The 14,295-nt window shown below is 42.0% G+C and overlaps 1 protein-coding gene across 1 annotated transcript in view; it reads left to right on the top strand.

The window, feature by feature from the left end:
• WDR49 (WD repeat domain 49) overlaps positions 1–14,295 on the top strand; it is a 102,022-nt gene that overhangs the window by 47,866 nt on the left and 39,861 nt on the right. The window contains exons 8-9 of the mRNA XM_081862906.1: positions 4,669–4,833; positions 9,952–10,067. Of these exons, the coding sequence (XP_081719032.1) occupies positions 4,669–4,833; positions 9,952–10,067 (281 nt within the window). The remainder of the gene's footprint in view (positions 1–4,668; positions 4,834–9,951; positions 10,068–14,295) is intronic.

The following is a 14,295-nucleotide window of genomic DNA, read 5'->3' as shown; positions in this document are numbered from 1 at the left end:
CAGATGGGCAGGGGTATAAATATATTATTATTATTATTATTATTATTATTATTATTATTATTATTATTATTATATTTCCCTTTTACACATGGCACAATCTAATTCCCCACCTATAATTATCCTGACATCCATCCATGGGAAGAAACAGCACAGTGATCCTTCTCTCTGAATCAGACAGAATAAAAGGATAAAGCCATTCAACCCCCCCCCCAAAAAAAAACCCACGCACACAACCTCTCACTGCTTCATGCTGGGCCCAGGAAGCCATAAAACAGCTGTGCTACTCTTTGTTGCTGACTCGATGTTCATACCTTTCAGGTGCTGCCAAGAGTGAGGCTTGGGGGATTTCTTTCCCACTGCTTTGTATTGTAACGACAAGTCTAACTATCCCAGTTCGCTCACTTTTTTTGGAGGAGACTTTCCAATATTACCGGTGGGCAGTGCTCCTGTTATTAAAAGCACATTGGGTTGCAATTAAAATTCCACTTGGGCGCCATTTGTAATGATGGTTTCAGGGCTTTAGAGGAGCACTGCTCATTTGATATGATAAGTATGGAGCATATCACTTCTTCACAAGGAAGATTCATTTAATTACCAAAGTTGAAGGGCAGCAAACTTAAAATCACTTGCTTAGTCTCAGTTGTAATGATGGGTCTTTAAAAACCCTCCACCAAACTTTAATATGCAGGCATTTCAAGTTACTTGCTGACCTTTAGTTGGCCAGCTGGTCAAAAATGCACTCTCCAAAGCACATCTATGGAATAATGAAATAATATTTATAAAGCAAGTAACAGAGGCAATGTAGCATTTCATTGCCTTTGTGGTCAGAAGTGCTGTTGTGATTAAATGTAGGTAACTGCTAAACCCCTCATTAGCCTAGGTTTGACAGCTATAACAACCATTGCTATTGTAGGCTAGCAAACAACATTTATCTTGTGTTCGGAACAGACCTGTTTGGATTTCAAAGGTTTAAATCCTGCTTTTGAATTTCCAGATAAAATGTCCAGTGCAGCAAGCAATAAATCCAAAAACACACTGAAAACGCCAGAACTGCTCAAAAGATTAAATGGGTTAGCAGTAGAAACTCAAGAGATCAACACTCATGGCAGCAAAAATAGGAAAACCATGATACTATAGCAGCTAAAGTAAATGACTCCTTTGTTAAAATAGCTCCACTGACTACCAATCTGTTTCTGGGCACAATTCAAAGTGCTGGTTTGACCTGTAAAGGCCTACATGGCTTCGGTCCAAGCTACCTGAAAGACCACATTCCCTCATATGAACCTGGCTAGGTTTTGAGAACTTCAGGAGATACCCTTCTGTTGGTCCTGCCAGCTTCACAGGGACGCCTGGTGGGGACATGGGAGAGGGCCTTTTTGGTGGCTGCTCCCAGCCTTTCAAATTCCCTCCCCAGAGAAGCTGGACTGGCTCCCTCCTTGTTGTCCTTCCACCAGCAAGTGAAGCCTTTCCTGTCCCAATAGGCTTTTTGGCTGACTGCTTCTAATGAAAGGGCTTGCGTGTGCTGTTTTTATTGTAATTATCTGTATGGTTTTAATAGATTTTTAATGTTTGCATATATAGTTTTGATTCTAACAATGCTTAATTGTTTTTAACAGTTGCTTTTATTTTTGTTAGCTGTTCTTATTTTTATCTGCCTTGAGTTCCTGACAGACAGAAAGCCGGGGTATAAATAAATATATCATAACAAAAAGCACTCAATGTAATATTTAGGGTTGATAAAACTAAATTATTGTTCAGTTCAGACAAATAAGATGCCCTGAACCCAAAAGTCAACAAGGAAATACCAGGCAGGCCTCTCGAGAGAGGACATCCCATAAGCAGGACACCACCAATTAAAATTTCATTGTTGTCACCTGCCTTGCGCCTGAAAGCAAAGGCAACCAGAGAAGGTTTTCTGATGAGTAACTTAATGCCAGGGTAAGTTAATATGGTTGTAGCCAATATTTCAAACAACAGGGTCTCAAGCGATTATAGGCTAGTCATTTTATGGGGGGTGGGAATGGAAAACGCCAAGTAATTGCAGCAAAAAGTGTGGTTTTTCATACCTCCCCCCAAAGGTATTGCTTTGCTCCAGTGGATGTTTGCCCTCAGGGATGAGGATCCAAGTCCCTAGGAGGTGTAAGCCTCTTACCAAAATAATAATAATAATAATAATAATAATAATAATAATAATAATAATAATAATTTATTACTTATACCCTGCCCATCTGGCTGGTCCTCCCCAGCCAGTCTGGATGGCTTCCAACAGAATATTAAATAAAAACAATAAAACATTGAACATTAAAAACTTCCCTAAACAGGGCTGCCTTCAGATGTCTTCTAAAAGTCAGAGAGTTGTTTATTTCCTTGACATCTGATGGGAGGGCGTTCCACAGGGCAGGTGCCACTACCAAGAAGGCCTTCTGCAAGGCCAGGGTTGCAGGTGCAGTGTAGACAATGCAGGATCAAACATGGAAAATCAGTCGAGGTCCAAAATATGAACCAGAGGCACCACCGGACAATAATCCATTTTCACTATCTCAGGGAGTTTGAACAAGGCACAACAGGGAAAAGAGAGCCCTTACTCGGAAGCCACACAGTGACTCTAGGTCCATAGAAGCAAGCTGTATCACAGCTCTCCAGCCTGGACCAGGACCTTCTGGTGCCAGTGTTCTTGATAACAGGGACCACCTCTAAGAGCTCTACATGTTCATTGCTAGATCTCAACCCAGTGGATCTTCAGCACAGTTTCCAGGGGACTCTGTCTCCTCCTTGTTATAAGAATTCTAAGGTTTCATCTAAGGTTTCAAATATTAAAAAGGCAAACACATACGTAAGTATATAAATCACGTGTCTGAAATAGTACAGGAGAGCAATCCTGAAGCCATTTTGACTCCCAAATTGACCTTGATCTATTTCTCTGCAAGGAGGGAGAAAATGGGGAAAGCCTTCCCTTTGTCTTTTTGCTTACAAATCCTGTCTTAAGGGCATATTTGTTTATGAATAGGGCGAGCCTGTGACCTGGATTCAGGAACTAAAGTGTTAACCACCACAAAAGAATGGCCAGGATGCCCAGGTAGGGCAATCACTGACCATTAACAGGTTTCCTGGCAGACAGGATTTCTGCTGTAGACCGCCTCCTTCTGTGATGTATGTATGATGTTTTGGGGGGTGGTCTTGAGCTACAGGGTGGGCAATTTCAAAAGTCTATATAAGGGCTTGCACACCATTGTTCTGGGTTCCTCCTCCCTTCTGCATGTGGTGAGTGAGGACCATGTTGCAACTGTTTAATAAAGATCAGGCTTACTAGCTGCTTTGCTTCTCAATATTCTCTGGTTGGCCTCTGTTATTTTCTCCTACCGATAGGGAACCTACTTAAGGACTCTATAAGGGATCTTGGGTACCCCATAAGGGAAAAGGAGCAGTTTTTTCTGAGGACTCCGATACCATATCCCCAAATGGCAGCCTTCTCTCGCTTTGATTTTTAGGTATGTTGAGCAAATGCTATTCTAGGTTGTATCTAAGTCATACTCAGAACAGACCTACTTAAATCAGTATACAAATTTGTCAAGCTCATTGTTTTCAGTGGGTCTTCTCTTGAGTATGGCTTAGTTGGATACAATTCTCTGAGTACAGGCAGCGACCATTTTACGTGTGTCCAACATTGTGTGTGACCACGCACACAAGCATTGTGCCAAACCTGGAAGAGACCCAAAAATGTCACAAGAACATCAGAGAAAGGGGTAAAACAGGTTGGGAGCAAGGGCAGAATGGGGCGGGACTGCCTTACGTGGGCCAATGTGTGTGGGGGTCCAGAGTGTAACCCCCCCAAACAAATATGCCCATGTTGAAAAACCATATATTGCTTTTGTCGCTCGGACTTTTAAAGCTACAAGTTGGGAGAGGTTGTCTATCCCTGTGCCAGAATAAGACTGATAGGCTCCAACTCTTCTGCAATAAATCACACATAAAATGGTGAAGAAAATGTAATTTTATGAGTAACATAGCATGCCCTGGACTTAAAGCTATCATAGGAGACTGAGCATGATCTGTCTCCAAATGGACTTTCTTCCAATCTGACCACACAGTTAAATTTTTAAATTAAAGCTAATGCATACTGAGACATTTCCTAGATCAGCTTTAAAGATCCATTACTCAATGGATCAATTGCTGTGATAAAGTGAGGCTGGTTTATCTCATGGCACTGTACAAAGCGCTTTGTCTGATGCACCCTTATAATTTCAGCTGGAAAATTCTCTGTTGCACTTCTTGCTGCTAAGGACACATTGTCCCCCTCTGGATTGGGGTATTATCTGAAGAAGGAACAAGTCACCTCTTTTCTCCCTTGAATGATAACGGCAGTTAAATCATTATTCTTTAGTTAAACGGAGCTTGCTGGGAAGGCAGGTATTTAAGATAGGATAAGAAGCAGTCCATAAACTTTAATGGGGAGGGGGAGATAAATCTTCTAATGAGTTGAAAGAAAGAAGATGAGAAAATCAATGCCGACATTTTTCGGATTTGCATTTCAAATGTTGGCAATTATATAAGTGAAGTTCACGAATGTGTAAGATTATAGTAATGAAGGTGTTTGTGTGGAAGGAGATGCGGAGAGCAAACAAGCAAGGTTTTCATTCCAGAAACTCTCTCCCCCTCCTTCTTCCTTAGGTAATCAGCTCAGATGCTGGATCTACTGTTATCTTCTGGCTGATTGATACTGGGCAGAAAATCAAAGAGTTTACAGGTTGCCATGGCAATGCTGAGATCAGTACTATGGCTCTTGATGGGACTCAGACCAGACTCTTCACCGGAAGCACAGATGGAACCGTAAAGGTGTGTATGTGTTACTGACGGGGGAGAACACTTCACTCAACATGCAATTTCGCAGAATACATGGGCTAACAACAGTGCATGGCTCTGTTGCAAGAGTTGCAGGGGGCAAACATTAGCAACTGGATTCTGGAATGACAAAATGGTAAAGGGAAACAGATTGGACTGGAATCTGTATATCTGAAGAAGTGTGCATGCACACGAAAGCTTATACCAAGAACAAACTTAGTTGGTCTCTAAGGTGCTACTGGACAATTTATTTATTTTTTAAATATATTTAGATTGGGCTGGAATTTATTTGAATTTCCCTCCATGAATTTATCTCATTGGTTTCAATGGAACCTTTGTTGACCTCACTTTGCCAAGACCTGATCCATTACTCGTATTTCAGTTGCCAGCTTTATATAGAATAAAAAGTGTTCTCTGCCTTAGGTGGGATGGAGAAGGCACGGGGATAGTACTTCAGAATGTAGTTGGGATGCTACATTTTTTGAGTGCTTTTGTACATTAGATACTCTTACATAATAAAAGCTAAGCATGTTAGATCAAAGACTTTGCTCCTTGACGGGCTAGCTTTCGATGAGAAGGGGTGGTAAAGAGAAGCATGAAGTTATTCAACACACCAAGCATGTTGAAAAGATTATGGTTTATCCTTGCCTACAAAAATGGAGGTAATGTTTTAACCTCCAGTGGAAAGTGCTTTGAGAGTTATGCAAAAGTGCAACAGCTCTTCAACCATTTATGCTTAATTCAGCACATAATTCATTCAGTTCAGGAAACCTTTCCTGCTTTAATTAGCAGCAATTAAAAAGCTTTTGGGATTACTGGAGTTTTGCATACAGGGCATGTTTTTACCCACCCTTGTTAGCAAAGGAGAGGAACGATGATCTAAATACAAAATAAATACCAATATTTTATTTCCATGTGGTCAGTTCTTCTGGCTGGCAATTATTGTCTGCCTAACAGGAATCACGGCAGAATAATTATAGTAGAGATGGATGGCGCTCACATTGAATTAGATTAGAAATAAGCCTAGCCATACCAAAAAAGCAGGAAATGGCTTGTCTCATATCAAGTCCAATCCAAATTTGACTCCCCCATTTGATGACAGTCAGAGATCATTTACAGACCTCCGAGTTCCCTGGATTCATGCAGATGAGAGATCAGTCCTTGAAGTATGGGAGGCGGAAAGTTTGCAACAGCTGAAAGTGCTGCTGGAGAGGGGAAATCCAACTCACCATGGGAGACTAGATTTTTGGTGCAGAGGTGGGTTATCTGCAGGAGGCTTATGGTGCTAATCTTTCATTCTGGGCCTCATATTCCAACTACTAAAAAGATCTTTGTTTATTTTGCTAAGCAGATATCACTTTCCTGCTTAGTTGAAACAATAAGGGGAATTGTTGTTAAGGTCCATAATTTCCATACCCATTGTGTAAAGCAATGAAATCTCTTAGGTTGCAGTCCTGATCATATTGGTTCAAAATTAAGCACAGTGCTTTTTTTCTGGGGGGACACAGGGGTACACACGCCCCTAAACATTTTGTGAATCTTTGTACTTTTACTGTCCATTTACTGTTCAGTGGTATCTCTGGATGCAAATGGGATCCATTTCGGAGCCCCATTCGCATTATGAGCAAAATGCAACCCACGTCTGTGCATGTGCGGGTCACGATTCGCCGCGTCTGTGCATGCATGTGACGTCATTCTGAGCGTCTGCGCATGCTCGAGCAGCAAAACCCGGAAGTAACCTGTTTGGAAACTTCCGGGTCGCCGCAGGACGCAACCTGAAAAGATTTAACCTGAAGCGTCTTTAACCCAAGGTATGACTGTATTTATTCTCCCTGATTTAAAATCTATAAAATGGTGATTTTCTTGAGTCAAAATGAAAGTATCCCTAAACATTTCTTTAGGAAAAAAAGCACTGATTAAGCCCTATTGAATTCATTGAAGCATTCTCCCAGTTAGTCAGTTTAGGATTGCAACCCTACTGGTTTAAGAAAATCAGGGCTGTGTTTTCAAAAGCCATTGTTCCATTTCAGCTAAAGTTATTGATGACCAAACTGAGTTGGTAATGGCTAAAATCCCATGCAGTTGTTACAATTATGTACAGTGAATGTACTTAGGGCCCTCACCCATAACCTCTGTGTGCTCAGCTGAACATTCCCATATACTGTATATTTTGCTCTAGAAGACTCACTTTTTCCCTCCTAAAAAGTAAGGGGAAATGTGTGTGTGTCTTATAGAGCGAATGCAGGCGGCGCAGCTATCCCAGAAGCCAGAACAGCAAGAGGGATCACTGCTTTCGCTGCGCAGCAATCCCTCTTGCAGTTCTGGCTTCTGGGATTCAGAATATTTTTTTTCTTGTTTTCCTTCTCCAAAAACTAGGTGCGTCTTATGGTCTGGTGCGTCTTATAGAGCGAAAAATACAGTACCTGTATTCCTGCTTACAAGATAAGAACCCGGACTTCCGGGATAGCGCGAACGGGTAATGGCGGATTCCCTCCGAGCTCCGGAGGGAATCGGCTCCGCTAAGGACGGGTCTTGCCGTGCCGGCGACACGGGGACCCTTAGAAACCGCAGGCGCTGAAGCCTGCGGACATGGAGACTCGGTGGGCACCTTAAGTGCCCTCCCCGACCTGCGAAGAGCCTTTTTAAAGGCTACGGAGTGGACCGGAGAGTGGCGTGGCGCTGAGAGTCGATCGCTGCCTTGGCGGAGCGAAGCCGCGAGCCATGACCGGAGAGCGCTATCTTTCTTCCTGAAAATTTGGACTGAAATGAAGAACCCGTGAGTAGAAGGAAATTTTGGCACTAAAAGTTTTATACCTAAAATTGAGTACGATCGGGGGTGTGTTAAAAGGAAGTCCGCACTCCCCCCCCCCCACAGAAAGATTCAAAGCAAGGAGAGGAGCACTAAGGCGGAAAGATTTTGGTGTTTAAATAAATAGTTCTCACGAACTGGATTATAAAGTTATTGTGCTGGAGTGGAAAGGAGTAAAATCTCAGAAGTTCTTCTTTTTTGGCAATCTCCCCCCCCTTTGGACCCGGGAGTGCCCTGCGTGTGAGCCCGAGGAAAAAGAATAAAGAGTTTGACAGCTGTCAAAAGAGCTGTCAAACGAGTGGCAAAGATTTGGAACTGAGTTATTAGTAACTCTTTGGACCAAAAGAGTTACTTTAAAATTGAACTTTTTGAAACAAAGTGATTGGGAATAACAAGGAATAACAAAGTAACGAACTGTTGGAATAGGATCATGATGGAAATCCCCCTGGAGGGAACTAAAGACATTGCAATGGCTGCAGAAGGGAAATTATGGGCAGAGATTGAAAGGATGTTTTTTCTCGTGGGAACTTTACAAGAGCAAAGTATCACAATGAGTAAACAACTTCAGACTTTCGGTTTGGAACTGAGCAACTCTGCTAATGATATAAAGTTGATGGAAAGAAATTCTGCAGCTGCAGAGGATGAGATAACTTTGGAACTGGGGGAAAAAGAAGAGGAAGAAGGAGAGGAATTTCAGATGGAAAAAATCAACCAAAAGCCTGCAACCTTTGGGAACAAAGGAAACAAAGAAAATGACAAGTGGACCACAAACCTACAAAAGGAGAGAAAGATAAAGGAAGAAGTCCCTGGAATAACTGGAATATTGGACTATATAAGAGTAAACAAGTATGATTGGGACTTCCTCATCAAGCTGGAGTATGATAAATTGAGTGGTCCTGAGCAGGAACTGATATTGACGGACTTGGAAGGAGAAAAATGTGAGGGGCTGATGACAGAACCTCCTCAAGAAGAGAGGGCCAACAAAATGGATTATCAACAAAACTGGTGGAGAGAGACTAACTGGGGCTTAAGAGCCTCTGATGTGAGAAACCCGGGCTAAAGCAGTTAACCTATTGGGACATTGGTCTGGGAAGGGACAGAAACCGGGGCAGGGGGGGAGGGGAGAGTAGAATAATTAAAATCTGAGATTTAGAATTGTTATATTATGATTTTTTGGTGTAATATGTGAAGGGAGGAATTCAGGGGAGAAAATTTAGGCCGCCCTTAGAGAAAAGATTAATTGTGTAAAATTGGATTAGTTAAACTGGGTTAAGCATAAATGACAAATTTTAAGAAAAGATAAGAAATATTTAAGGGATGAGAGGAAATAACTTGCTGAGATAATTAATGAAATTGGAATGTGGGAGGGAGGGTGCGGGGAAGTCAATGAAAGAAGGTAATGAAAGTAAGGTTATGAAGTTATGGATGTTTTGTTTTGTTTTTATATGTTTGTTTGTATGTTAAAAATTTGAAAACCCAATAAAAATTTAATAAAAAAAAAAATACAAGATAAGAACCCAATGTTCGTGCAGTTGTACATGTGTAAAATCCACTGAGACATTCAGCTGAACACACAGGTGGAATCTACACACATATAAAAAACATTCTGAAAATGCCTTTTTTAAAAAAGCGTTTTAAAAAATACATTGAATTTTCCATAAGGCTCATCGCCATCTTAGTGTCACATTGTATATTACACTTAAAACACACTTAAAATGTTTTCTTTGCAGATGTATAGCTGAGTCCACAGAGATCTCCCCCCGCCATTTCTCTTGCACTTCCACTGTGCATTAGGAATGGGGAACCTGTGGTCCTCCACATGTTGTTGGCCTCCAACTCTGATCAGCCCCAACCAGCATGGCCAATAGTCAGGGATGATGGGAACTGGAGTACACCAGCATCTTTTGGACTTCAGCATCTGCATAGCTCCTGGGTTCAGCCTGGTCCAGGTTCATGAATGTCCTCTTACTCAGCTTTATTCTTCCATAACTGTACTGAGAAAAGCAACTGCATTTTTTCTATAAGTGTGAGCACATCAGTCTCGCACAGCAGAGTCCTTCCCACTGCATGTTATGTGATCCTTTTAATGGAAGATTACAAGGACAAAAGCTGGGATCTCCTGCATGATCTCCTGTGACCTACCAACAAGCAATGTTCCCCCCCCACCTACATTAAATAGGTCTATGTAGCGTGTCTTAGCAATGTTTATGTTCTTGCATGTTTTGATGTGTTGCTTCTGAAATTACCAAGAGACATTTCCTACTTTGTTTTTTGTCATATTGTTTTCCTAATTTAAATTGCAGATCTGGGACTTCAACGGACATTGTCACCATAAGCTCAATGCTGGAAGAGACCGAGCAGTTGAAATCTCTCAGATCATGGTGCTAAGCTGGACTATATTAGTTCTGGGCTGGGACAGGTACTGTGTAAATATCAAGCCGCAATGTTGGAGAATGTGCAAATTGGAAAAGTGTACTTTTTTTGCTTCCATTTCTGGAGATAACATCAACTAATGCTTATCTCTCTGGGCTGTCACACCAATTCAAGGGCTGTTTGATAACTGAATCCAAGAACAGATTTAGCAGTGTCTGTGTGTCATCTGAGAAAGAATGTGATATTCAAAGGTGCAGCGTAGCAGAAAAGAATCTCATCTGTCTTGATCAGGGACACCATTTTAGATTTCCTTGAGGGGGAGTGGGGAAGTGAGTCTTTCCAAAAGGGAAATGTCCTTGGATGTAGTCAAGACTAAATTGCACAACAACAATGTATTTTAGAAAGTTTTTTTTTAACCGGTCACTAAAGCAACCTTTCCATCCTGGTGCCCTCCATATGTTTTGGATTCCAACTCCCATCAGCCCCAATTGGCATAGCCAGTATGATGGGAGTTGTGGTATGAAATCTGAAGGGCACCAGGTTGGGGCAGCCTGAATTATAGCAAAGTGTATAATCTAACCTCCCTTTTTTATTTAAACACAGGGATATGGTCCTCCTGCTAATGCATGCCTAGTGTGATATTTCGTGAGCAAGAAAGACCACAACACAATGATAAAGAATCTGGTTTGCATGGAGAAGGTCTTGGCATGCTGTCCTTGGGATCCTGGCAAATACTATTTCCAGTTAAGGGTCATGGGAAACACTATTTCCCAAGACCCCCATGTCCCTCTACTCATTCCATAGGCCCAACAAACTGGTTTGCATGCAGAAGGTCTCAGGCTCAGTCCTTGGCATCCTTTATAAGGATCCTGGCAAATACTATTTCCAGTTAAGGGTCGTGGGAAACACTATTTCCCAAGACCCCCTGTCCTCCTCTACCCATTCCACAGGCCCAACAACCCTAGATCCCTAATGCTGGCTATTAAAAAAAAAGTGATGCAAGGGCAAACAAATTTCACATCTACTGTAGCCATTGTGGTAGACAATCCTTTTGTCTCTACCACACAGAAGGGTTGTTAACCTGTTTTTCTCTTCTAAAAGTGACCCAACAGGAGAAGCTAAATTCCCTTCAGGTAGCCCAGTTCTCCGAAGGCCTGATGAGTGCATGAACTGGTGTTCTGTGTTGGGTGGGGCGGCAACCAATTTCATGACACTCAAACGTGTCCTAGTTGAGCCCTTGTGGGATTACTCTCACGTGTAATATTCTAGCACTGCTTTATTTGGTGAGTTCTTTACTTTAAAAAATGTGGGTTTTTTTGTTTTCTGCTGGAGGTAGAGAAAGCCATTAAAATTGTTTAAAGATCCTGGCAGGGAGGGGATGAGCTATATATTTCCTCCACCAAGATGTTCTGCAAAAAATAATGGCAGGACTTAATTAGAAACCCTTCTGTCCATAAATTTGAAAACTTAGACAACACTCAAAGGCTGCTTCCTCTATAGAGGCAGAGGCTCATTGCTGTTGTTCACTATAAAATTATGTGGAGGGTCTGGAAATTAGGGTGAGATTAATTGCTTTTTGTGCATATTTCTTTTCCTTTGAAATTATTTTTCTACAGGTCCAGAATCTTCCTCCCTTCCCCCAGTCTCTCTCTCTTCCACCTACAAATTCTCACTTGCTATAGTGGAAAATAGCTTAGATGAAGACTATCAGAGAATTCCGACATAAGCAGAAGCAGGAATAGAAATTGCTAATATTTTTTTTTATCCGTTCCATGTCCAAAATGGAAATCAGTACAGCAGATATTAGTATTTGCTGTTGCTGCCTTTAGTTCCAGAACAATATGTAATTGATTGCCTCTCTCCCATTTGCGTTCTGCTTCCTTTACAAGGAAATTAATGAGGTGGAATAAGATGATGGTGATAGAACTTACATAATAAATTATGTACATTATGTAATTTCACCACAGTGGGCAGAGAGATAAATAACATAGTGTTTGGCAGAAGTTGAACTGCAGTAGAACAGAAACAGTGCTGCATGCAATTAACACAGTGTTGAACAGGAAATGATGTCTTCTTACATTCCTAGCTTTGGGCCCAGAGACCAAAATTCTCCTTTCCCATCACCTCTTTCCCACTGCAGCATCTTTTGTCCCCCACTAAAAAGCCAGTTCTGATGGCCAGGCACCCTTCAGCAAATTTTGAGCTGTAGCTATGAATGAATCTGTCAGTTTTGATTTCTCTCATTTTCTCATTTTTCCAATCTTAGGTTCATTCTTCCATGTTCCTTCATCAGTTCACTTTTTTAAATTGAATAAGTCCTCATGAAAATCTGTCAGCATCTGAGAGCTTATTTATTCTCATACATACATTTTTGCCTAATAAAACACTTTTTTGTATGTTATTTTCATTAATATATGCCTTTTTATACATACTTCCCCCCATTGTGCACATATTTCTGGACATTGCTTCTCTGGAAAACTGCACTTCAAAATTTGGAGAAGTGCAAATTTCTCAGGATGGCTGCATTTCATTTCATTTCTTGTTTGGGGAAGTTTGAATATGCAAACTGAACCAAATTCCCCTCCCTAATGGGATATTGTGGAGAAGAAGCTGCAGAAGGTAGAGTGTGGAAACCAGAGTCTCTCTATTCCTCTGTCCCCCACACATACACACAAAATATTCCATTTGTGGAAGAGGTTCTTTGTAGCCAAGTCAGTGCTATTTACAGAACCAACATTATGAGAACAACAGAGCTTAGAAAGCCAAGGTTGCCTCCATTTATTTTACAAAGTCTGTGTAGCTGCTAGTTACCCAAAGAGAAAGGTTATCACTGAGGTCTATACCTTACCTTAGTCACATGATAATTGATTGTGCTTATCGTTTGATAAAGTGGATGCATGGAATGGCTCTCATCAGTTATTATGGGTTATTGGGCTGGCCAGTTACCGAACAGATGCCACACTGATAGGTGATGACTATCAAGTGTCTTCTATCACCTGTGCATAAATTGAAGATCATCCTTCCATCGCTTTTCTCCGCCGAAGGGTACTGCATTCATCTGATAAAGCAATTAGGCACTTACTCCACACCACCAAATGATTACACAATGGTTGCACTTGTTGAACATGACATTGGGGATTGGCTCAAAACAGGGACAAAGTAAAACACTGTTCAAAGATTTAAATGTACTTTGAAACTGTGTAAGTGGTGGGCCGACCCTATCATTGGGAAAAGTGTGGCAGCCACCTCAGGCGGCAGAAGCCAGGGGCAGGGGAGCAGCAACAACAAAGGCAGTGCTGTGTGTGCCACATGGTCTGCCCGGCACATCCTCAGCCAATCTCTTGCCCTCAGGTGTGGTGGAGGACATGACAACATTAAAGAAATATTTTTCTGGTCAGCATCTGTTATGTGTAGTGGGGGAGGCACCATCTTGTCACCTTAGGCAGCAAAATGTCTTGGGCTGGCCCTGGTAGCTGGTATCTTGTAGCCATGAACTTTCATTAGGCAAAATTCTGCTTCATCCAATATAGGAAGCGGACTGAGAAGGCAGCTAGTGCAGCAAATAGGGATGTCAGAGAATTCTGGCAGAAAGAGGAGCAGAAATTGCCCCATTACTCACCCATTTCCAGAGCAAAAATCAGTTCAGCAAATGGGATTCACGTTCATTGTTGCTGTTGCTTTCATTCTCCAAATGGTTTGTAATTGACCCTAATTTGTGTGGGGGCAAATGCTTTCAGCCTGTAATTGGTGTGTACCCCCCCCCCCCCAATTTGCATTATGCTTCTTTGCATTTACATGCAAAAAGAAAGTTAAATCCTTGTGATTTACAAAATTAATTAAGTGGTATAATACTGTCAAAGTGGAGATTGAGGTGAATAATGTAGTTTTGGGCAGAAGGCGGACTGCAACAGAGGTGAAACAGTGTTGCATGTGATGAATACAGGGTGGAATGGAAAACGATGCCTTCTTATACCCCTTGCAGTAAGTTCAGTGACTGGAAATTTATTTTGTTCTTTCACAGGAGTGGGCTGGCCAGTAATCACATACCGTATTTTTCGCCCTATAGGACGCACCGTCCCATAAGGCGCACCTAGTTTTTTTTTGGGGGGGGGGGGAAATAAAGGGGAAAATATTTCCCCCCCCCCCAGGGCGCGGGGCTGGGGCGGGGGAGGCCCGAGCTTCCCCCGCCCCAGCCCCCAAACAGGCAGCTCTCTGCAAGCCGTGGGAGCCCAGCGCTGGCTCCCTGCTGCTTGCGGAGAGGTCCGCGAAGCCTG

Source organism: Podarcis erhardii (assembly GCF_964252035.2).
Source record: "Podarcis erhardii genome assembly, chromosome: 5".
Classification (NCBI taxonomy): domain Eukaryota; kingdom Metazoa; phylum Chordata; class Lepidosauria; order Squamata; family Lacertidae; genus Podarcis; species Podarcis erhardii.
This window is presented reverse-complemented; position numbering and strand designations above follow the sequence as displayed.